General features: G+C 38.6%; 2 protein-coding genes across 4 annotated transcripts in view; one reads left to right on the top strand and one right to left on the bottom strand.

The window, feature by feature from the left end:
- The window catches only part of carmil2 (capping protein regulator and myosin 1 linker 2), a 60,698-nt gene extending 49,639 nt beyond the window's left edge, over positions 1–11,059 (top strand). For all 3 annotated transcript variants that reach the window (XM_017466533.3, XM_017466534.3, XM_017466536.3), the window contains 3 exons: positions 3,810–3,917; positions 7,851–7,955; positions 10,681–11,059. In XM_017466533.3, coding sequence (XP_017322022.3) covers positions 3,810–3,917; positions 7,851–7,955; positions 10,681–10,895 — 428 coding nt within the window. In that variant the 3' untranslated portion in view covers positions 10,896–11,059. The remainder of the gene's footprint in view (positions 1–3,809; positions 3,918–7,850; positions 7,956–10,680) is intronic.
- A 3,533-nt stretch (positions 11,060–14,592) lies between these two features.
- tmem170a (transmembrane protein 170A) lies at positions 14,593–21,178 on the bottom strand. The gene is given in 3 exon segments (NM_001200732.1): positions 14,593–15,088; positions 16,685–16,855; positions 20,935–21,178. Coding segments are annotated over 3 exon segments (423 nt in total). The 5' UTR covers positions 21,056–21,178; the 3' UTR covers positions 14,593–14,957.
- Between the last annotated feature and the right edge of the window lie 2,318 nt (positions 21,179–23,496).

The following is a 23,496-nucleotide window of genomic DNA, read 5'->3' on the forward strand; positions in this document are numbered from 1 at the left end:
AGGCAAGTTTAGAGTTGGATGATGACGCCGGGATGCGCAGTCCACAACGTGATTGGACAATAATTTAACATGTTATGTTGGTCACTCGTGAAATTTATTTCTTTTTTTAACACATTTATTGGATAAATTGAAATAGTAATAACACAAAAAGTGTGTAGGATATTAACACATCCTTTTCTGAGAGTGTGGACTGAAGTTGACCTTGATTCATGAGAACAGGCTGGAACTAATTAAGCTCTGGGTGTAAGAGATTGGTATACAAAGCAGATTTTGTGTATTTAAAAACGAAACAATCTGTAAAACATGATGGACCCAAATACAACTCAAATTAAAGCTGTAAGCAGCGATGAAAGGGCCCTCGCACCCGGATGCACGTTGGGTATGCTCTGCCAGGGGCACTCCGTTCCTTTTTTTTTTTTTTTTCACATTTATATGTTGTTAGGAGTGTATCATGATGTAAAACAGTAATTTCCTGTTGCCAGCAGGTGGCGCTATGACTATAACTGAATATTGGCATGTAGAGGTCTTCAGGCCGGGACATTTATCAAACATGTGTAGTTTGGAACAAATTGGACATTCTATGTTTGAGTTATAACAACTTCCTTTCCCACGCCCTGCAGCGAAAACTCAAAAGCCTCGCAATTTAGCATCATCTATGCCTTTAGATGAGACTGACCAAATGTGATGCCGATCTGATGAAATCTCTAGGAGGAGTACGTTAAAGTACGAGGCCTGGAAATGGAAAAATCAGAGCAAAACTTTTTGAGATAAATCAAAATGGCTGACTTCCTGTTGACTTTAGGGCATGAGTTCAAGAGACTTTTTTGTACGTGTTGGCAGATTACATTAGATTCCCGAATTTCGTACATGTAGGTGAAACATAGAGAGAGGTGCACATCATTGAAATTTTGTAGGTGGTGCTATCGAGCCATTTTGCCACACCTAAGTTAAATGACCAAATAAATGTATCATTTTGCCATACTTTAATCAGTGTGCCAAATATCCTGAGTTTTCGTGCATTCCAAAGGTGTCAAATGTGCATTTAAAACGTAGGGGTCGCTATGGAGCCGATGAGGCACAACTATGATAAATTTCAACATCACATCAATTAATGTTATAAGACAAACGAATATGTAAAGTTTCATGGATTTTCAATTATCTTAAGTCTCTCAAAACACTGCGAGAAACGTTGAAAATCCAACATTTCATCCAACACGGCCGACTTCCTCTTGGGCGCTAAATAAAACTATATGTGAACTTAAAACCATGTGAACTTTGTCACACTGACCATTGCCTGCATGCAGGGGTGCTATGGAGCTCCTCGACCATGCCCATGCCCATCGTAACTATTAAATTTTCACCAGTTCTGACATGTCTGCCAAGTTTCCTGAGTTTTCGGGTATGTTTAGGGCCTTAAAATCACACGAATGCATTGAATTTTTAAATAAATGAATAAATAAATAAATAAACATGCTGAAAACAATAGGGCCCTGCACCCCCAGTGCATGCGCCCTCCGGTTTGCACCGGAGGCGCGGCACCTTCGGTGCTCGGGCCCTAATTAGCTTTGTAAAGAGGAAATCCTGGCTTAGATAAGCAGATAATTATGAGCAACTGATTGGATGATGATACACTGCAGGTAGAATAGAGCCATACCAAAGAGGAAATAGTCAATGCATATCCAGATTTTAAAGTTTACAATAGTTCAATCAACATTTCTGTGTAAAACCACTCAAACGTATTCATGTAACTCATTTTTGGCAGAAAAATATACAGAAATCTATCATTTCTTGATTTGAAAAATAGGTTGGGCTACCTTGTAAAGGACATGCCATATTTGCAATGCTGCTAAAGTGTTTTGTGATTTAATGTCAATAATGTTTTATTATGTAATATTTGTAGAAGGGAAAGTTGTAGTTGCACAAAGTGCTAATGCACAGGAGCCTACAAATACTTGTTACAAATCAATGAAACTACAGTTTAAAGCATTGATCCCCTACAATACATGCGATTAACAAAAATGAAATAACATGGGTAGGATAACTGTTAAGTAGCAATGTACTAATCTGAAAATGTTTTATACTGGACCAAATCAGGTCAGATTTGGCACGATTTCCATTCTGCACCTCAGATGTATTTTCTGCTCTTAATGCAGTAATTTGTTGACTGACAAGACACAGATATTGCATTGAAAAAAGAATACAAGTTGTCTTTGTCCTTGTAGAAAGACAACTTGGCCTCTGATTTTTCACATAACTTCAAAGAAGTTTGCAGAGAGTTGGCTCAGTTAAAAAAGGAAATGTCAGTATCAGATCGTTATTGGAATTGAATTGAAAATGAAATTGATAATTGTGCTTCCCTAATGCGAAGTACACCAGTTGATACTAAAAAGGTATTTGGCAAAGAGCTGAGCTGTATTAGTGTTTAGATGCTCTCAGAAGAGCTCAGTCTTAAGTCCTCACTGAAGTTTGTGAAATCTGCCAAGAAAACTAAATCGGGCATTTTGTCCCAGCAAATGACTGGTTTCAGTCTTAGCACCTTGCAGTGGTGGTATCACTGTCCACTATCCAGGCACTGTCCACTCACAGAATGTAGTACTCCAGCACAGAGACCCTCTAAATTCCCTAGATATCCATCACTGTCTAAACAGATTTAAACGCTAACAGTAGGGCCACAGTAACTGGCCGCATCTCTGTTTTCCTTTAACACCTCCCTTGATGGCAGCTCTTAATGCTCTAAGAGACAGCAGCCTTCTATAGGGCTCAGCTGAAGACAATTTAATTACCTCCATCAGATCAAACATGTAATTCAATGCCTGAGAGTCAGCTATAGCAAATGGGCCGTGTTTAAAGTGCATGAATTGTTTGGTATTGTTTGGTATGTATATATTTGTTCAATCAGCATAATAAATTTAAGGTGTTTCTAATACCCATGTAATTACATATAAACTATACAGTCAACTGTAATGTAACTATAATGCACTGTTACAGATAGCAAGTTTTATGCAAATGAACAATGTATAGACTTCATTTTTTGCTTAAATAGAACAGAGACACACCTATATTGACAAAGTGTGACTTTTATATTCCTGACAAAATCAGATGGATTAACTCCAACAAGAATTAGATTGTAGTTATTGCATTCTAATTCTATATGATTTGTCTACTTATCTGTATAAAAACTAGTGTTTCCTGTATAGTTAGTATGGCAAGTACAGTGCCAATACTAGCATTTCCTATAAATATCATTACCCTCTTGCGTGTTACCCCATGACCATATGGATTTCCTTCAGGTTCTCAGAGTTCCTCCCACCTCCCAAAATGTGTCCTACACATGTGTATTTACATAAGATTACTTCTGTAATCCATCTGTAACGGTGCATAAATATTCAGTTGTGAGATTGTATTATGAGATTATTATATATAGTTTATATATCTATTAGAGGCACCTAATGTTATGTTGGACCGATAAAAAAATTCTAATTCTTTATAATATTGATTTACAAGGATTGACTTTTTTTCGGCAAAAAATATTATGAATATGTTAATTTGCCACTTGCTCAGTATCTTGAAATCACATAACTGTAAGATAACCTTGTCATTCCAAGGAGTGAGCATATGGAGGTAATGACATAATTATGGCAGAAATATCCTGAATTAATTATGTTGTTTGTAATGGAATATCCTGCATATGCATGCCTTTATTTAATACAGTGAGTTTTAACAGTGAGTACTGTTTGTACAATATGTTCTGTGTGGTGTATTTTGGGTATGGATACAGACACTATACTGTATCTCTTTCCCCCTCACAGAAACTCTCCCCAAACCGTGGCCTCGCATGAAGCCCTCACCTCAGCGCCGAGCTGTCTCCGTCCATGAGGATGCCCTACTCCAGCATGCTGCCCTGCTCGATCCTGAGGGTGAGCTTTTGTTTCTGTGTCCACACCCCACCCTGCAATAAAAGGGAGTGGTTCAACCAATATGCTAATGCATCTAAAAGTCAGTGAACCCTAGTGGGACCAGTCAGTTATAGTCTATAAAAGTTTTTTTGGTTGTTGTTTTTTTTTTTTTTTTTGACATTTTGAAATATTTAGTTGTACTTCCTCCAAAGTGAGGAAGTCTAGACAGAGCAATATGAAGGGAGAATACCCAGAGCAGTCAGGAAAGTGGTGGCTAACTGCTAAAGACTTTTGGCTACTGATTGAAAGGTTGGGAGTTTAAATTTTAGCACCGCCAATCTGATATGGTTGGGTCCTTGAGCATGACTCATAACCCTCAACTGCTCAATTGTTTCCTGTATCAATTAGATAAAATTGTCAGCCAAATGAGCAAACATAAAATGTCAATGAGCAATTTGTACTGATGAAAAACATTTACTTGAAAAAGCATTTTACACTGTTATTTTGAAGCGAAAAACTGATACACACTTTGCTCCCAAGATTCCTTGCACTGTTATTAAAATGGCCGTAGCAGCTGGTGAGTTTACCTAAGACAAAGACACATAAACCAAAGACATAAACATTTCATTTTGTAATATGAAGTTAAAGAACAGACAAAAGTAGTTCTGCTATGTTTTTATTGCTATGTGAGGTAGCATAAGGTAACAAAGTGCATTTGTATTTGAGTGCTTTTGTAAATTAGTCTACTGAATCACATGGGTAGGTTTCCACTGCGTAGTACATATTTGAGAATGAAAATAGGGTTTTGCTTTTATATTTGTATACATGACAGCAGAAAATCATCTCAGCTAGGAAAAGTTACACTGAAGTGTGTTCTGAATGGCTGTTACATTTAACCCCTAAAGGAGGATGTAATGATAATGTAATAACTGCACATAATGTAATACATATTACATTATTAATGAATAACAAATTAATAAATAACAAAGTGTGCAATTACAGCACTGTGTTCAATGTATGGCCTATGTTGAAAAAAACCCCATTATAAATTTAGAAAAAGAAAATAAAGTCCCTTTTTAAAACCAGTAAAAAATAATGGTAGTAAAATAACTAAATAAATAACAATTTAACAGTTCAACCAGCCACCAATCAAAAACAAATAAATCCACAAATTTAGGATGCATCTATGGTACAATAATGCACCCTAAAGGCTACAAACATTTCTGGGAGTGCTGAAGAAAAAAGAAATATACTGAGAAAACCTTTGCACAATATAAATCACCTACTGTACATCTTCAGACAAACACTAACTGTCCAACCTTATATTCAAAGAATAATAATATTGTACTTTATGTTGAAATGCGTGCACAGTGGCTTAGTGGTTAGGACGTTCACCTCACACCTCCAGGGTCGGGTGTTGATTCCCACCGTGGCCCTGTGTGTGCGGAGTTTGCATGTTCTCCCCGTGCTGTGGGGGTTTCCTCCGGGTACTCTGGTTTCCTCCCCCAGTCCGAAGACATGCATGGTAGGCTGATTGGCATGTCCAAAGTGTCCATAGTGTAAGAATGGGTGTGTGAATGTGTATGTGATTGTGCGATGGATTGGCACCCTGTCCAGGGTGTACCCCACATTGTGCCCCATACTCCCTGGGATAGGCTCCAGGTTTCCCCGTGACCCTGAAGGAAGGATAAGCGGTATAGAAGATGGATGGATGGGATGGAATTACCTAGAAATGAGGCAGGAAACACAAAACTTAGAACAAGACTATGACACGAAACTCTCGTTTAACTACGGCCTGAAACTATCGTTTAACAATGATATGACACTCGCGTTTAACTATGACATGAAACTCACCTTTAACTATGACATGAAACTCGCAATTAATTATGACATGACACTCACATTTAACTATGACATGAAACTCTCGTTTTACAATGACATGAAACTCACATTTATCTATGACATGAAACTCTCGTATAACTATTACATGAAACTCTCATTTACCTATGGCATGAAACAAGAAACAAGGAACTAGACAAGACATGGAAACTTTACCACATGGCACCATTGCACCTTTCAGTCTCTAATACCAAGCAACGTGCGCAGCACCACGAAGGGTTTAAATAACCAGTCACAATTACCTTAATTGCTGACAGCTGGTAACACTTGGAAACACACCCTCGCGCCTCCACCAATAACTGAATAAGGAGGGAACAGGACAAAAACCAAAACAAGTGCACATGTCCATTGTAAACAAAGTCCTATTGTCCGTCTGCACTTCAAACATGTGCACCCGCTCTCCAGTTGACACTGCACGTCGTCGCCACAGCGCCATCTGCCGGCGAGATCGGGACTACCGTTTGGAATACCATTTTCTTTAAATGTTACTATGATATATCTCAACCTGTGATGTAGTCTGTGACATGGTGTATACATGGTGCTTGAAAGTTTGTGAACCCTTTTGAATGTTCTATATATCTGCATAAATATGACCTAAAACATCATCAGAGTTTCATGCTAAAGTTCTAAAAGTAGAAAAAGAGAACCCAATTAAACAAATGAGACAAAAATATTATACGTGGCAACTTATTTATTAAGGAAAACAATGCAATATTACATATTCGTGAGTGGCAAAAGTATGAGAACCTCTAGGAGTAGCAGTTAATTTGAAGGTGAAATTAGAGTCAGGTGTTTTCAATCAATGGGATGACAATGGGATGAGCATCCTGTTTTATTTAAAGAACAGGGATCTGTGGTCTGTTCTTCACAACATGTTTGTGGAGGTGTATCACGTAATGAAAAAAGAAGATTTCTGAGGGCCTCAGAAAAAGTGTTGTTGAAGCTTATCAGGCTGGAAAAGGTTACTAAACCATCTCTAAAGAGTTTGAACTCCACCAATCCACAGTCAGACAAATTGTATACAAATGGAGGAAATTCAAAACCATTGCTATCCTCCCCAGGAGTGGTCACCCAATAATGTAATGTAACCATGTAATAAACCATGGTCACAAAGGAATCCAGGGTAACTTCTAAGCACCTAACGGCCTCTCTCACATTGGCTAATGTTAATGTTCATGAGTCCACCATCAGGAGAACACTGAACAACAATGGTGTGCATGGCAGGGTTGCAAGGAATAAACCACTGCTCTCCAAAAAGAACATTGCTGCCTGTCTGCAGTTTGCTTAAGATTACGTGGACAAGTCAGAAGGCTATTGGAAAAATGTTTTCTGGAGGGATGAGACAAAATATAACTTTTTGATTTTTAAGGGGACAATGAATTCTGAATTATACGAGCAAATTCTGAAGGAAAATATCAGGACGTCTGTATGTGATCTGAATCTCTATGAAAGTAGGTCATGCAGCAAGACAGTGACCCTAAGCACACAATTCATTTTACCAAAGACTGGTTAAAGAATAATAAAGTTAATGTTTTGGAATGGCCAAGTCAAAGTCCTGACCTTAATCCAATAGAAATGTTGCGGAAGGATCTGAAGCAATCAGTTGATGTGAGGAAACCCACCAACATCCCAGAGTGGAAGCTGTTCTGTAATGAGGAATGGGCTAAAATTCCCCCAAGCTGATGTGCAGGACTGATCAACACTCATAGGAAATGTTTAGTTACAGTTATTGTTGCACAAGCAGGTCAGACCAGATTCTCAAAGCAAAGGTTCACATACTTTTGCCACTCACAGATCTGTAATATTGGATCATTTTCCTCAATAAATAAATGACCAAGTATAATATTTTTGTCTCATTTGTTGAATTGGGTTCTCTTTATCTACTTTTAGGACTTTTGTGAAAATATGATGTTTTAGGTCATATTTATTCAGAAATATAGAAAATTCACAAACTTTCAAGCACCACTATATTTGTTGGAACGTTTGTGTAGAATAGAAAAGCAGAGTGGAGATGTAATGAAGTCTGATTTGTGGTTGCACTGTGGTCTGTCTCAGAGCTGAAAGCTGCATTGCCCCGACTACAGAGGTCACCAATACGGAAGCGGGTAACCCTTGGGGAGCTGGAGCCCTGCTCTGAGGATCTGCCTGAGGGTGAGGAAGGTGAGCAAAGATTTATGCAATTAAGAGGGAGATAATGAATGAGAGCTAGAGTAACAATGCAATAGTGATGTGTCTTTCATGAATGAGCTGGGTCTTTTAGGTGAATGTTGAGAGAGAACTTGCTCTCTCTTTTTTATTTCTTTTTGCAGGGTTCCCCTGCACTGCTGGTTCTTGAACATCTAGTGGAGTGTATTAGGGGAGGCGATCAGATATCAGGATAAATGGATATGAATCTTCTTAATGGGGAACAAATATGGCATGCATAATAAAATTAGTCTAGTGATTCTTACTGTGTTTGTCAATGCACATTTGAAGTGCCTCAGTGCTGATCTTACAACTATTTAAATAGATTTTTTTTTATAACATTTATGTAAATATATATGTGTAAATTAATGGTATTTTGTTAAATAGAAGGTAGAGTAAGATTTCATAGCTAAGCTGTTTTGTGCATGTTTAAATATATTTCTTTTTTTAACAGTGACCTAACTAAATAAAAAAATCAAAACCATAACAATAACTGTAACAATATTAATTTAATAATTACTACAACTAGAAACTAGAACTTATTAGTACTAAGAAAACTAGAAATGATTAATACTAAGATTTATCAGAATCTGGCTTATCCACAAGCCTTATAGCACAAATATCTTTATAAGAGGTAGAATTATAACTGAAAGTAATATATACAGTCATGTGGAAAAAAAATAAGTACAACCCATGGAAATTGTTGGCTTTTATGACATATTTGAACAAGTAAACATTTGATCATCTTTGAAACAGTGCTTATTAATAACATTTATATACAAGTAAAATGAGCTTTTTCAATCATTTATTCAACAGAAATACAATCCCAATTCCAAAAACGTTAGAACGCTGTGTAAAATGTAAATAAAAACAATGTGATAATTTGCAAATCTCATCAATTATGTTATTCACAGTAGAACATAGAAAACATACCAAATGTTTAAACTAAGTAGAAAAATGCTGAAAGGTATATACAGGTTTTAGAGAAACATGTGCTTCCATCCAGATTCCACCCCACCTTTACTTCTGAGGGATTCTGCCTCTCTAAGATACTCTTTTTATAACCAATCCTGTTACTCACCTGTTGCCAATTAACCTAATTAGTTGCAGAATGTTCCTCCAGCTGTTTATTGTGAATAACATATGGGTTTATGAGATTTGCAAATCATTGCATTCTGCTTTTTATTTACATTTTACACAGTGTCCGATCTTTTTTTGGAATTGGGGTTGTATCAATAGAGGTGATATTCTTCTGTGGAAAAAGTAAGTACACCCTTGACCTCAGAAGCTAGTATTGCCCCCTTTGGCAGAAATAACTTCTTGTAGGCATTTTGCATAATTGTCCACCACTCTTCCATGCAATACTCTTTCAATTGCAGGATGTTTGAGGGTTTTCTTGCATGTACTGCCTGTTTCCACAACATTTCCATGGGATTTAAATCCGGGCTTTCACTAGGCCATTCCATAACTCTCCATTTCTTCTTTTTGAGCCATTCCTTGGTGGATTTGCTAGTGTGCTTAGGTTCATTATCCTGTGGAAAGGTCCACTTTCAGTTCAACTTCAACTTTCGGACAGATGGCCTCACATTATCATCAAGCACTCTTTGATATGATGCAGAATTCATAGTTGAATCAATGAATGCAAGCTGTCCAGTCCCTGAGGCAGCGAAGCAACCCCAAACCATAACCCATCCGTGCTTCACAGGTGGTATGAGGTGCTTCTCCTGAAAAGCTGTCTTTGGTCTGTGCCAAACATGTCTGCTGTTACTGGCCAAACACCTCTATCTTTGATTCGTCTTTTCCTGGTCTTTGCTTGTATGCTCATTGGTAAACTGTAGTCTTGCAAAGGCTTTTTCTTGGCAGGTCAAATTTGTACAATCTCTTTCTGACAGTAGAAGCGTGCACTTTGACACCAACAGTTGCAAGACATACTATTAGATCCCGTGATTAAAATTTGCAGTTCTTGGAGACTTCTTTTTGCATCAGACGGTCTGCTTTTGTATAAATTGGCAGTGGTTTGAAATCTTCAACATTTCAAGATTATTTTCTTTACAGTGGAATGATGCATTTGAAATAATTTGGAGATCTTTTTAAATCCCTTGCCAGGCTCATAGGCATCCACAACTTTTTTTTCTGAAGGCCTTACAGAGCTCTTTAGATCTTGGCATGATGACACCACACACCTCAATAACAAAGGGAACACCAGACACTAGATATGAGAGGGGTATAAATAAGACAAGTTCCAGCTGTACTCCCTAAGCAGGTTCTAATCACTAGCACCCGATCTTGAACACCTGATTCTAATTTTATATGTTTGAAGGTGTGAATAATGTAGGAGTGTATTTACTTTTTCCATGTGACTGATCTGTTTCTTTTTTGTTCATTTAAATAGTGTAAAGGTCAATTTTACCATTGTGTTATTTGATGTGTCAGCTTTATTAATAGGCACTGTTTCAAAGAGGCTCAAACGTTTGATTGTCCAAATATGTAAAAAAAAAAATTTAAAAAAAAAATGATTTCCATGGGGTGTACTTATTTTTTCACACGACTGTATCTGGGTCTGTTTGTGTGTTTTTACCACCTTACAGCTACAGCATATTAAAAGCAATGTTTAAGATTGTTTCATTAATGTACATATTCTTTTCTTAAGTACTCTCAACCTTGCTTTAAGTATTTGAAACTTTTTCTGCTCCACCCAAAGCTAAAACAGCAGCGAGAGAACATCACAGAGGACAGGCTGAAGGGACAGACAGCACTACTGCCAACGATGGCCAGCCTGATAAGAGTATAGGTGGGATGGGTGATGAAGAGACCATCCTGGAGAGGGGGCAGTCAGTCTCTGAAGAGCACACAGCACAGGGAGAGTCATCAGACCAAAGAACTGAAACCCCTTCACCTGAGACAAACGTGGACTGAGCCCTGTGCAAATTCTATTTTCTATCATGTCTACCTTTGCCTTGCACGTCATATTATGTACAAAAGAATGAATTATGAACAAATGTTTTAAAAAAAGAAAAAAGAAGAGTAATTCATTACATATACTTGTTAATAATTATTAAAAAGTGAATACTGTTGTGTCATTGAGAGTCTCGGGCTTATTTGTTGTATAAAGTCTGTGTGAAGTTCAGTGCACTCACTGCACAGCTCAGACGGTTACCGTGTTAATTTCCAAGTCTAACCTGCTACACATTCTGCACTAATTAAATAGCATAAGCATTAATAGTGAATCAGATACCATGTGCTTCACTACTAATGCTTACAATACCTAACTGTTGCACAAAAGTCCTGAACAAAGCTCTTTTTTTTTTCCTTCGCAGAATAATTGTACATGAAGATGGGGATGTGTTTATATTGTAAAAACACCACTTACAATACTAACATCTAAGCTTATTATGATATAAACCTAATCAACAGAATCAACATTCTGACATGGTAAGACAGGAAGGGTGTAGCATGTTCTTCATTTTGGGCTCAAAAATGTATCACTTTACATTACTGCAGTTCATCTGTCATATACCCAGTGTGGGTGAGAAGATATTCTTTATATTTCCTAACATCAGCTAAGAACCCCCATCATTGTTATTTTTAAAATATGAATCTGCTGCTACTGTGGTTTTCTCTAGAATACGGACGTTGTGAGAGGAAGAGCCCACACAATTGAGTCATCGCTGCATGTATGCGCGTGTGTGTGTGTGTGTGTGTGTGTATGTATATATATATATATATATATATATATATATATATATATATATATATATATATATATATATATATATATATATATATATACACGCATACTCCCCAGTAACACCAAATTCCTCCCCTTCCTGGGTATGGAGCTGCAGGGTTTGGCTGATGGAGGTTGTGAGAGCAGGACAGCCATCTGTGAGAGTGTGGCAAGCTGAAAAGGGTGGGAACAGAGGGAGGATTAGTCGAGAGAGAAGCAGCTCCATCCGTGCCGAAGAAGGTGTGAAGAAACGCCAGGCCTGTGCTTGCAATATGAAGAAGGAAAAAAAAAAGCTTCTTGTTTAGGCTCATTTTCTGATTCAGACACTGGTGCAGAGGTGACCTAATTTATCATAAAGCTGTAAAAGGAAAATATCAAAGAAGAACCACCTAATCCAATGACGTGTGTGTAAAACAAAACATAGCAGAAGATTTATTACAGTATTAGTGTGATTTTATGTGCATATGTACATCACACTGCACATTTTCAATTCAGCTTTTTGCAGAGATATAAATAACATGAAGCAACAGCTAGAATCTAAACTCTTTTATTACATGAAAATATTGACAATCGGCACTTAATGTACAGTTTGAAAACTAACACCTCTACACAATAAGAAAATCAAACCATAGACCCATATTATACATGAAATAATCTGTTTTTCAGTGAAAAAGACAGATGAGGAAAACACTGGTGAGTCACTGTGTTGACTAAAGGAGGCTAGATGAATTTTAGAAAAATATATCGATATGTGAAATGGATCATAAACTCAGAATAAGGAACGCTTTCAATCTGAACCAAACCTGCCAAACATTCCAGCTGCAGCCAGCTTTAAAGGGTGAGGATTTCTTTCACAGTCCACAATGTTACCGAGGTTCGAAGGAAAAAAAAAAAAAAAGAATTATAGGCCTTATATAACTATAGAATGCAATGTAATCTGCTGTGGAAAAAAAAGGGATAAAGGATTATAAACTATTTAGGACCAGTCTGTGTTATGCAAATCGGATCATGCTAATGGGTAATCATTTGTGTTTTACACATCAGCGTGTTTTTTTTTTTTTTAAATCTACATTTAAGTAAATCCCATACTCTGACAGATTACCTGAGACAAACTGCTACAACACAACAGCAGCTGAACCTGCCGCTTACTCTGAGCGCTGCGATTACACATGACTGAGCGATCTATTCAGCAATACTCCATCTGCGTTGCTGCCTCCAGTCATCGTTTCTGATGGATTAGTAGTACAAGACGTTACTTTGCCAGATCAAAAGCAGTGCTTGAATCTATGTAAACGAAGGAGCCTTTTATTTTTAGTGGCAGTAAGTTAAATTATTTTAACGGTTATGCTGTGCTTGTTGAGTTAGGAGTGATTTAATTGCATAAAGCCTTTTCAGGACAAGATCAAAAGGTCACCGTAGGTAAATTATTCAATAACTTTATATTAGCATTAAAATCTCTTTGGTGGAAAGCCAAAAATTTTTTGAAGATACACGTTCACATAGCAGACAAAAATAATTTAGGTTGTTTCTTGTGGAATATGAGAATACCACCAATGGAACAATATATACTCAATGTCCACTTTATTGGGAACACCTGTACATTTGTGCAGTTATCTAAATCAGCCAATCATGTAGCAGCAGCACAATGCAAAAAAAACAAACAAACAAAAAGAAACATGCAGCTACAGGTCAAGAGCTTCAGTTAATGTTAAAAAGTGATCTCTGGAACTTTAACCGTGGCGTGGATGTTGGTACCAGATGGGCTGGTTTGTGTATTTCAGAAACTGCTGATCTCCTGGGATTTTCACTGTAGAGTCTACAGAGAATGGTGCAAAAAAAACAAAAACCTGTGAGCAGAGGTCTATGAGCAGAGGTCTGCACCTGAAACGCCTTACTGTTAAGAGAGATCAGAGGAGAATGACCCGACTGGTTTGAGCTGACAGGAAGGATGCATGCATAACACATCAAACCTTGAGGTGGATAGGCTACAACAGCAGAAGACCACATCAGGTTCCACTCCTGTCAGCCAAGAACAAGAATCTGTTGCTATCATGGGCACAGACTCAATCAAGACAGGACAGACAAGGTGATTTTTTTTTTCTTTGCAGTTTGTGTTGAACTTTACACTTCAACTTTCTCCTCTGATCTCTCTCATCAACAAGGAGTTTCAGCCTGCAGACCCACTGCTCACAGGATGGGTTTTTTTGTAAACTCTACAGACGGTTGTGTGTGAAAATTCCCAGGAGATCAGCAGTTTATCATTCACTAGAGATCATATTTCTTCATCATTCTGATGGTTGATGTGAACATTACCCGATTACCTGGCCCATATCTGCATGAGTTCATGCATATTGCACTGCTGCCACAAGAAATGGCTGATTAGATAATTGCATGAATGAGTATAGTATGTACTGGTGTTCCTAATAAAGTGCTTTGTGAGTGTAGTAATGCATGTTTAAATAAATAAAGCTGATTTTTTAAATGTAGAATGATTTAACTGCAAAAAAAATAAAAATAAAAATCACAAATTGCGAGTGCGTTGGAGTACTCTATACGCAAAGTAGAAATCGTCATCAAAGTTCTCAGTTTAAAAAACAAACAAATGTACAACTATGTACTGAAAAAAACCTAGATCATTTAGCCTATGAAATGGTTTGCTCAGTGTAAAATAAAGGTAAAATGTTTTAGACAATTAGAACATGAGGAAGCTGTAATGGACTTCAGTGTATATAAACTCAAACTAGTTTAACCTGAGCCTAATCTCTGTTGAATTAAGTCAAATAGCATTAAGACTCATAGCTGTGTAACTGCAAAGACAATTATCACTACCTCAGAAAATAGACTCTTATCAGAATGGTGTGAGATCGTGGTGATGACACACACCTCTCTAAACCACAGGGAATGTTTAATCTTATTTAGAAGATTCTAACAATGTTGCTCTGAGGATCGGTTTGCAGCCATTTGCAGCTTTCTCCTGTAATGTTCGGCTGCATACTTTATACATAAGCTCAAGTGCAAGAAATGTGTACGAAGTACAGCTCTGATTTTAAAAACAGCTCGTCATCTGTAGACTGATCACAGAGAAAGAATGTCCACCTGAAACCTTTTAGGTGAAAAACTGCACTATAAGTGCGCATGGAAATAAGAGTTGTGGGGACACACGTGGAAAATAAGGCTTCAGTGTTTTTGCATATAACATCCAGGGGAAGTGAAGCGAGTCCACTGCGGTCACTGTCCTCGGTGGCTCAGTGCTACAGTGTGGCCAACACTCTGAGGAAAGAGATGACAAGAACGCAGAAAGACTGTCCTACTCCAAACACAAAAGCCTCCAACGAGATCATCCTCTTCCCCGCTGCCATATAGACCCCCGCTATGGCTGCACCTGGAACAAGCCACAAGACACTTCCATCACGTAATGTACCAAGTGCTACACCAAAAATAAATCGGTCAATGTGTTTCATTCATCAAGCTAGACATGAACTAAACCATTCATGATTTCATATTTACACAAAGAAATGTGTGTGGAAATTAGGGCTGCAACTAACGATTATTTTCATAATTGATTAGTTGGCCGATTATTATCATTATTTAGATTAATCAGATTGTTGGGGGGGGGGGGGGGGGGGCAAACTTCCAGTAACATTTGTTCATTTATTTAAAATAAAATCCACAAACCGAGTGTTACAAATATAAACTTAAGACTAAAACTTTACACAACTGTATGTCCAATTATATAAGACTGAAAAGAACCCAATACACACACACATACCAGAATATATATTATTCATTTAGGACCGTAGTTTCATTCAGTGCTTTCTTTTGCATCTATAAAAAGTAATACATAAATACTTTTATATAGACATAAGTATTTATGTATTACTTTTTATAGATGCAAAAAAGGCACTGAATTCTACAGTCCTAGCAATCCCTGGTTGATTGGTAGAACCTGTCATTCTCCAGGGATTGGTACAAATGCCAGATTCAATTACATATTATTGTTGGTGTGACATTTAATTTGACTCTCTGAATAATCTTTTGTTTATTTTATCCATCAATACTTGAACTTGTCTACCACTCACAGGTTTTTGCAAATTATCATTTCATTTGTAAATAAATTTAAAATAAATCCATCAATGAACGATCGTCAGCTCAGCTAACTAGATATTTGTGAATGCACACGAATAACCAAATTGATTAATTTTAAAACATCTCATTTGAATATATTTTGAAACATTTAACAAAAAATATAATATAATTTTAATATTTTAAAAACTTTGCTACGGACCCCTTGCAATTACATAACTGACCACTAGGGGTCCGCGGAAACACTGCACTAGACGATGGCGTATATAATGCATAGTGTAAATGTATAGTCATTTGGGACACAACTTTAGTATTTACTCTCTGAAGCGTGTTTTCGGGACTGAAGTAACGTAATGAGTAAGACCAACTGATCGATAATGAGATTCTTTGACAATGACTTTCATAATGATTATTATCGATTAGTTATTGCAGCTCTAGGGGAAATCCTATCAGAGCTCCTAAGTTTGTATAAGGACACTCACTAACATAAAGCCCGGCTTCAAATCCTACACTTGGCACGAATTACCGCAAGACAAAAAAAACCCTCTCCACTCACTTAAAACAAAGGCACTGTATAAAAGGAAGAAAAGTTAGCATGTTCGGGTGTTTCGCCATTTAGTCGTCTTAAAAAAGCTTTGCCTTTAATGACATTTTTTGAGAGTCACTAAATGGTAATCAGTTGCACCACGAATGTGCTGGGTATTTATGGGTGCTGGACATATCAGCATGTACCCATGAGAATGAAGAAAATCACCATTACTGAAGCGCATGTAAATCTGGTGCGAATTTCAGCCACAAAAATGTTTACACACATCTACTAAATTGTGTCCAATGACCAAACTGGAGCTCTTGGTTTTTCTCTGCCTGGTATTTTATGATAGGCTTAGGTACGTACTAGTGAGCACGCCTCCCAAAAGAGGACCTATGATGGCCATGAGCATGATGGCAAGGGGAAAGAAGCGTGCCATCTTATGTCCCCGGAGAGTGGCGAGGGCCAGTAGAGCTGCGGGAAGGTGGAACACCAGTGAGGACACTCCAGCCCACAGGAACACCCCATACCACATCTCTGAGAACAAGGGTAAAAGAAAAAGCCATTATGGAATAACAAGCGGTGTATAAACACAACTAATTTACCAATTAAAGGGTAACGTAGGGGATTTGGGCAGCATCTACTAACCACTTGGCATAATTACTGATCCTATTCATTGATTTACTTGTATACATGCTCTAAGCACCTGGGCTGTTGACTGACAATTATGCAAAGTCAAGTAGCTTAGGCAAGATGATTACAGAGCAGCCTCACAAGAACATTTTCTAAACATCCTTTGCAACTATTGAAATGTATCAGGTATCAGCCCATATTCAGAGCATAGCTATCAATATTATATAAATGAAATACAACCCCAATTCCAAAAAAAAAGTTAGGACGCTGTGTAAAATGTAAATGTAAATAGAATGCAATGATTTGCAAATCTCATAAACCCATATGTTATTCACAATTGAACATAGAAAACATATAAAATGTTTAAACTGAGAAAATGTACCATTTAAAGAAAAAAAAAGGTAATTTTGAATTTCATGGTCGCTACACGTCTCAAAAAAGTTGGGACAGGGCAACGAAAGGCTGGAAAAGTAAGTGTTACTTTATAGTGATGGACGTGTTGCGGCCATCAAATTCAAAATCACCATATTTTTTTCTTAAATGGTGCATTTCCTCAGATTAAACATTTGATATGTTTATGCTGCCATTAGAAATCAGTTCACGTAGCTGTTTTCCCACATATATTGATGCATCCTGGTAAAAGCTGCACTTATTCTGAATTACACTCCAATGTGGGGTTAAAAATTTCAAGCTGATGCCCATTTGCATATGGTCGCACTGTTTTAATAATAATGTGTATATATTGATTATGTAAATCAGAATACTATTTAGCTGTTAGTTTGTAGGCTATGACAAAGCCTGTACTTGTCTGAGCTTCACTGAGGAGGAAAAGAACGAATAGTTACTGCCTTAATAAACCTTCAAATTCTACCCACTAATTTAGCTAAAGATTGAGTGCATACCACCACTCCAAAAGCAACTTTTACAGTCTTATTTCAAGACAGCTGGCATGATATCAGTACTATACAAAGTTCTATCAGACATTTTAGCTGAAAATAAGTCACATGAACTTCTCCTCTGGTAGACTTTATTTTTACGTGATTTAATTGATTATTTTTTTGGTGGGCTTGTATGATATAATACATACAATACCATCCCTACACAATATTAAACTGCCATGATATTGCTTATTTCGATTATAAACAATATATTATATTACCATACCTGACAACCTTTATGCATTTTGTGTAAGAGCACTGCAATTTAAGACATTGGAGTAAGCTAGTATAAATTAGCACTCAAAGTAGGGATGGGTGATATCTTATAGTTTGCGATATACCGGTAGAAATTCTCCCCACAATAAAAATTAGTTTTCCTGCGATAACAATAAAGCCTAGTTGATGACGTATTTCTATGTGTGACGGTGTGCGACCCATTCGCAGCTACATGCAGAGCGAAAACAAGTACGGTGGAAGGTGGAGGTGAAGCTGAGGAGGAGTTCATCGCTAAACGAGGAGCTATTGTAGAGATCTGGAACTGGTTTAGTTAAAGAAAATCAGTTTTACTTTTAGATCAATGTTTGTGTTTCTGAGGCTCTCAAGATCACAGCTATCACTTGTAGCCAGAAACAGTGGTGCACGGTACTATATTTATATCATCAGTGATGCCGTTATCACAATAAATACCAGAAAATACCACGATATAGATTTAAGTCCATATCGCTCATCCCTAACTCAAACATCCATGAAAAGAGCAGTCTTGTGTCAGTCAGCAGTCTCACATCTAACCTTTTTATTTACAAGGTTCTAACATTTCATTCCTTCTTACCGCTAAACCGGAACATTAAATACATAAGGTGTATAGCACTCAGATCAGATGCATAATGTGTATAGCACCCATCAGATGCACTTACATATTGCAGTTACTGTAGTGTCATGATATTTATTGCTTTTCTCTGCACTGTTCTGCACTTTATGTCTTGTGTGATTTACGTGTCTCTTTGCTCTCTGTAATGTGCTGTAAATGTAATGTTTGCACAGTTTGGTAAGCTGCAATTAAGAATTTCACTGCAGGAATTATACACTGTATAGGACTCTGTAAGTGACAAAGAACTTGGGGGGGGGGGGAGTTCTGCCAACCAGTCATCACCCAGGATGAACCTAGTTGAATAGGCGACCTTGGCCAATCAATATCCCCACGTTCTATTTTTATATCCTGGCAGAAAAGAACAGACTTGAAGCCTCACTATGCCGAGTTGGAAGTAGCTCCTGACTGCAGATGTTCTCTCCATGTGCTTCATGAGAGTAAACAAAACAAGTACAATACAGGGCCACTGTACTTGCTGATTATGCAATATATAAGCTGAAAGGTTTTGGCATGTTACAAAGTCTTCAGTGCTGTGGAAAGTTCATACTGTACTGTACCGAGGGGCGGGGCGTAGCGGCATATATATTCAGCTCATATTTTTTGTCTTTTTTCCTTTTCGGCCGGCAAAGTTAGGCGCATCCCTAAATCACTTGTGGTCTTTTATTTTGTGGATGTAGGGGTGTGCACACGGATGAGGGTCACACGGTACACCATTTTTCACCTGGAGAGACCCCCGCTGAAGTGTGCCTGATTCCGCTTTCTCACCAAAATAAACATGATCGCTGTCTATCATCTCCATCTGCTCTATTTAGAACGTAAAAAGAGAAATAAGACAAAAAGGTGAAGGAAGGGCTGGTTTGGGAGATGTGGGCAGTGAGGATTGTCTGTTTGATTGTCTGAACTTGAGGTATAATGCAAATAAATGCAGTTTTTTTTTTATACAGTGCATGCCAAGATTCATGTTGTGTTAGGTGATATTTTCTGCTGTTCCTAATAATAACATGGGCGCGACAGGACAAATAATTTCTTACAGAAGCACCGTTTTTATGCTTACACCTTCCCCTTCTAAACATTTAAATGGATGATAAACTGGATTCAGGGATCTGCTGTGTGGGACACTGGATGAATCTGATTTCCTCACAGACTCTCACTGGCTTTTGCTCATCGCAGGTCATGCTACTAATTACAGAGGGAATCACAACACAAGATTAAATCACTGAGCAGATCAGACATGCTTGAAAATATTGGCTCAAATTCAAAAGGTGACAAAAGACAAAATCACACACACATGAACAGGAATTCGGGGCCAATTCACGTAGTGTGGATTCAGCTTAAATTAAAACGTGTGTGTGTGTGTGTGTGTGATTACACCAAAACGTAAACATTCTATCGTATTTTAATACTGCTAACAAGGATTTAGGAACAACTTTCCATTTTAAAACGTGATCTTAGAGCAGACATTTGGACAAAAACAGAACTTAGAGAAAAGCATGTATGATCATAATGTGGATCATAACGTCGTTCTTTATTAGGGTTATTACCAAGTATTATTTGTTATTTGATGAGATTAAGAGAAGAAACTGCCAGAAAGAAGATTAATTGGATAGTAGTTGAGTTTAGAGAATAATAATCTGGATCTGTGTTTAGTCGCTGTTCACAATGGTATCTGGAATATTCTCTGAGAATTTCAGTAATGTAAATATGAAGGAGGTGTTGAGCTGTCAATGTAACGTTAAACACTTTCGAGTTCAGCTAGGTGGGATGTCAAAACGGCTCTTCCTTAACGTCAAAATGTCTATAATGGAGAGTAACATGAACATCAGGAGGTCATGTAGATAAGTAAACAGTCTCGCTAACTAGTTAACACAGCTGGGACATCCTTGCTTGGGCGCACGAGCTCTAGACTAAAGTAAACTTCTTATTCGCACCGCATGTTCAATTGATCAAATCATTTTTATTTCATTCTCTCAGTAGTGTACCTCTCTAACTGTCTGATGGAAGAAATATTTCACACTGCACCTTGCTAGCAAGCTAACAACTATGGTTAGCTAGGTTAGCAATGCTAGCAAAGCAGCATCACTAGCAAATCTTGTAATCGTTTAAGAACGGATGTATAAATAAATAATAAAAGTGTCATTTATCTAACTACACATGTCAGAACAAAATGCGGTTCTTGCCTGAGAAGTCGCACAGGGACGTGTCGTTCCTCCCACAGGTAGCATTCTTCCTTGGGACCAAATTCAAACTCAGAATTTGTTGCACAAATCCTATTTCCGGTAAGTTATAGTCGTCCTGCATTTCTCACAAACTGGACACTGCGACCATAAGCCAAATAACTCCAACGTCCAAATGACACCATTAGAAACTCGAGCACGGAGCGTTTCTATCAGAAACCATTATCGAGCGAGCTAATCTCACGCTAACCTGCTACTTCCGAAACACAGGCATGACGTCACGCGGTCCTTTCATCTGCGCGTCCTGTAGCGTGCCGTCACAAGTATGACTTTCATACACATTTAAATAGTATCAATTATAAATATTAATTCCATACAATGCACACTGAATGTCAGAGAGAAATACAAGTGAAGTCACTCTCTCTCTCTCTCTCTTTATATATATATATATATATATATATATATATATATATATATATATATATAGAGAGAGAGAGAGAGAGAGAGAGAGAGCGAGAGAGAGAGACCTCTCTCTCTCTATATATATATGTGTGTGTGTGTGTGTGTGTGTGTGTGTGTGTATATATATATATATATATATATATATATATATATATATATATATATATATATATATATATATATATACATGACAACCGAGTCTGTAGTTACAATGAACCAGGGAAGATTTTGTCCCTTTGCGTGTGCCATAGAACAGCGCAGTTACACAGGAAAAGGACTAGTGTTGATCTGTAAAACAGGTGGATAGTCCTTTTCGGCCATCTAGTGGAGGAAACAGATGGGAGGTCCTCACAATAACATGGCTCCCTGGACTTGGAAAAGATTACATAAGATTAAAAAGCACCCAACAGGACTGTGTAATGATTGCTACAGATCTCAAACAGTGGAGTATGGTTTATTACAGGGATAGAACAGTGATTATCACTGGATAATTAGGATATATAAACAGAATATAGTGGGAAAAAGACACTATATGTGGAGTTGTATACTGTATACGGACACCCGACCATCACACCTGACCATCAGACCCATCACACCTGACCATCACACCCATCACACCCGACCATCACACCATCACACCTGACCATCACACCCACCACACACGACCATCACGGCCATCACACCCACCAGACCCGACAATCACAGCCATCACACTCGACCATCAGACCCATCACACCTGACTATCACACCCACCACACACGGCCATCACATCCACCACACCCGACCATCACACCCATCACACCCAACCATCACACCCATCACACCCGACCATCACACCCATCACACCTGACCATCAAACCCGACCATCACACCCATCACAGCCGACTATCACACCCATCACACCCGACCATCACACCTGACCATTACACCTGACCATCACACCTGATCATTACACCCATCACACTGACCATCACACCCGACTATCACACCCGACCATCACACCTGACCACCCATCACACTGACCATCACACCCAACTATCACACCCGACTATCACACCCGACCATCACACCTGACCATCACACCCGACCATCACACCAATCACACCTGACCATCACACCCATCACACCTGTCCATCATACCAATCACACCTGACCATCACACCCATCACACCGACTATCACACCCGACTATCACACCCATCACACCTGACCATCACATCTGACCATCATACCAATCACGCCTGACCATCACACCTGACCATCACATCTGACCATCACACCAATCACACCTGACCATCACACCTGACCATCATACCAATCACACCTGACCATCACACCCATCACAGCGACCATCACACCCATCACACCGGCCATCACACCCGACTATCACACCTGACCAACACACCAATCACACCTGACCATCACACCTGACCATCATACCCATCACACCTGACTATCACACGTATCACACCCGACTATCACACCCGACTATCACACCCGACTATCACACCCATCACACGTGACCATCATACCAAGCACACCTGACCATCACACCCATCAGACCTGACCATCACACCTGACCATCATACTCATCACACCCAACCATCACACACATCACACCGACCATCACACCCGGCTATCACACCTGACCATCACACCTGACCATCACATCTGACCATCATACCTATCACACTCGACCATCACACCCGACTATCACACCCATCACACCCGACTATCACACCTGACCATCACACCAATCACACCTAACCATCACACCAATCACACCTGACCATCACACCTGACTATCACACCCACCACGCCCGACTATCACACCCGACTATCACACCCATCACACCCGACTATCACACCCGACTATCACACCCATCACACCCGACTATCACACCCGACTATCACACCCATCACACCCGACTATCACGCCCATCACACCCGACTATCACGCCCATCACACCCGACTATCACGCCCATCACACCCGACATTCACACCCATCACACCCGACTATCACACCCGACTATCACACCCGACTATCACACCCGACCATCACACCAACCACACCTGACCATCACACCCGATTATCACACCCGA

The sequence above is a fragment of the Ictalurus punctatus genome, chromosome 4, assembly GCF_001660625.3.
Source record: "Ictalurus punctatus breed USDA103 chromosome 4, Coco_2.0, whole genome shotgun sequence".
NCBI classification, from domain to species: domain Eukaryota; kingdom Metazoa; phylum Chordata; class Actinopteri; order Siluriformes; family Ictaluridae; genus Ictalurus; species Ictalurus punctatus.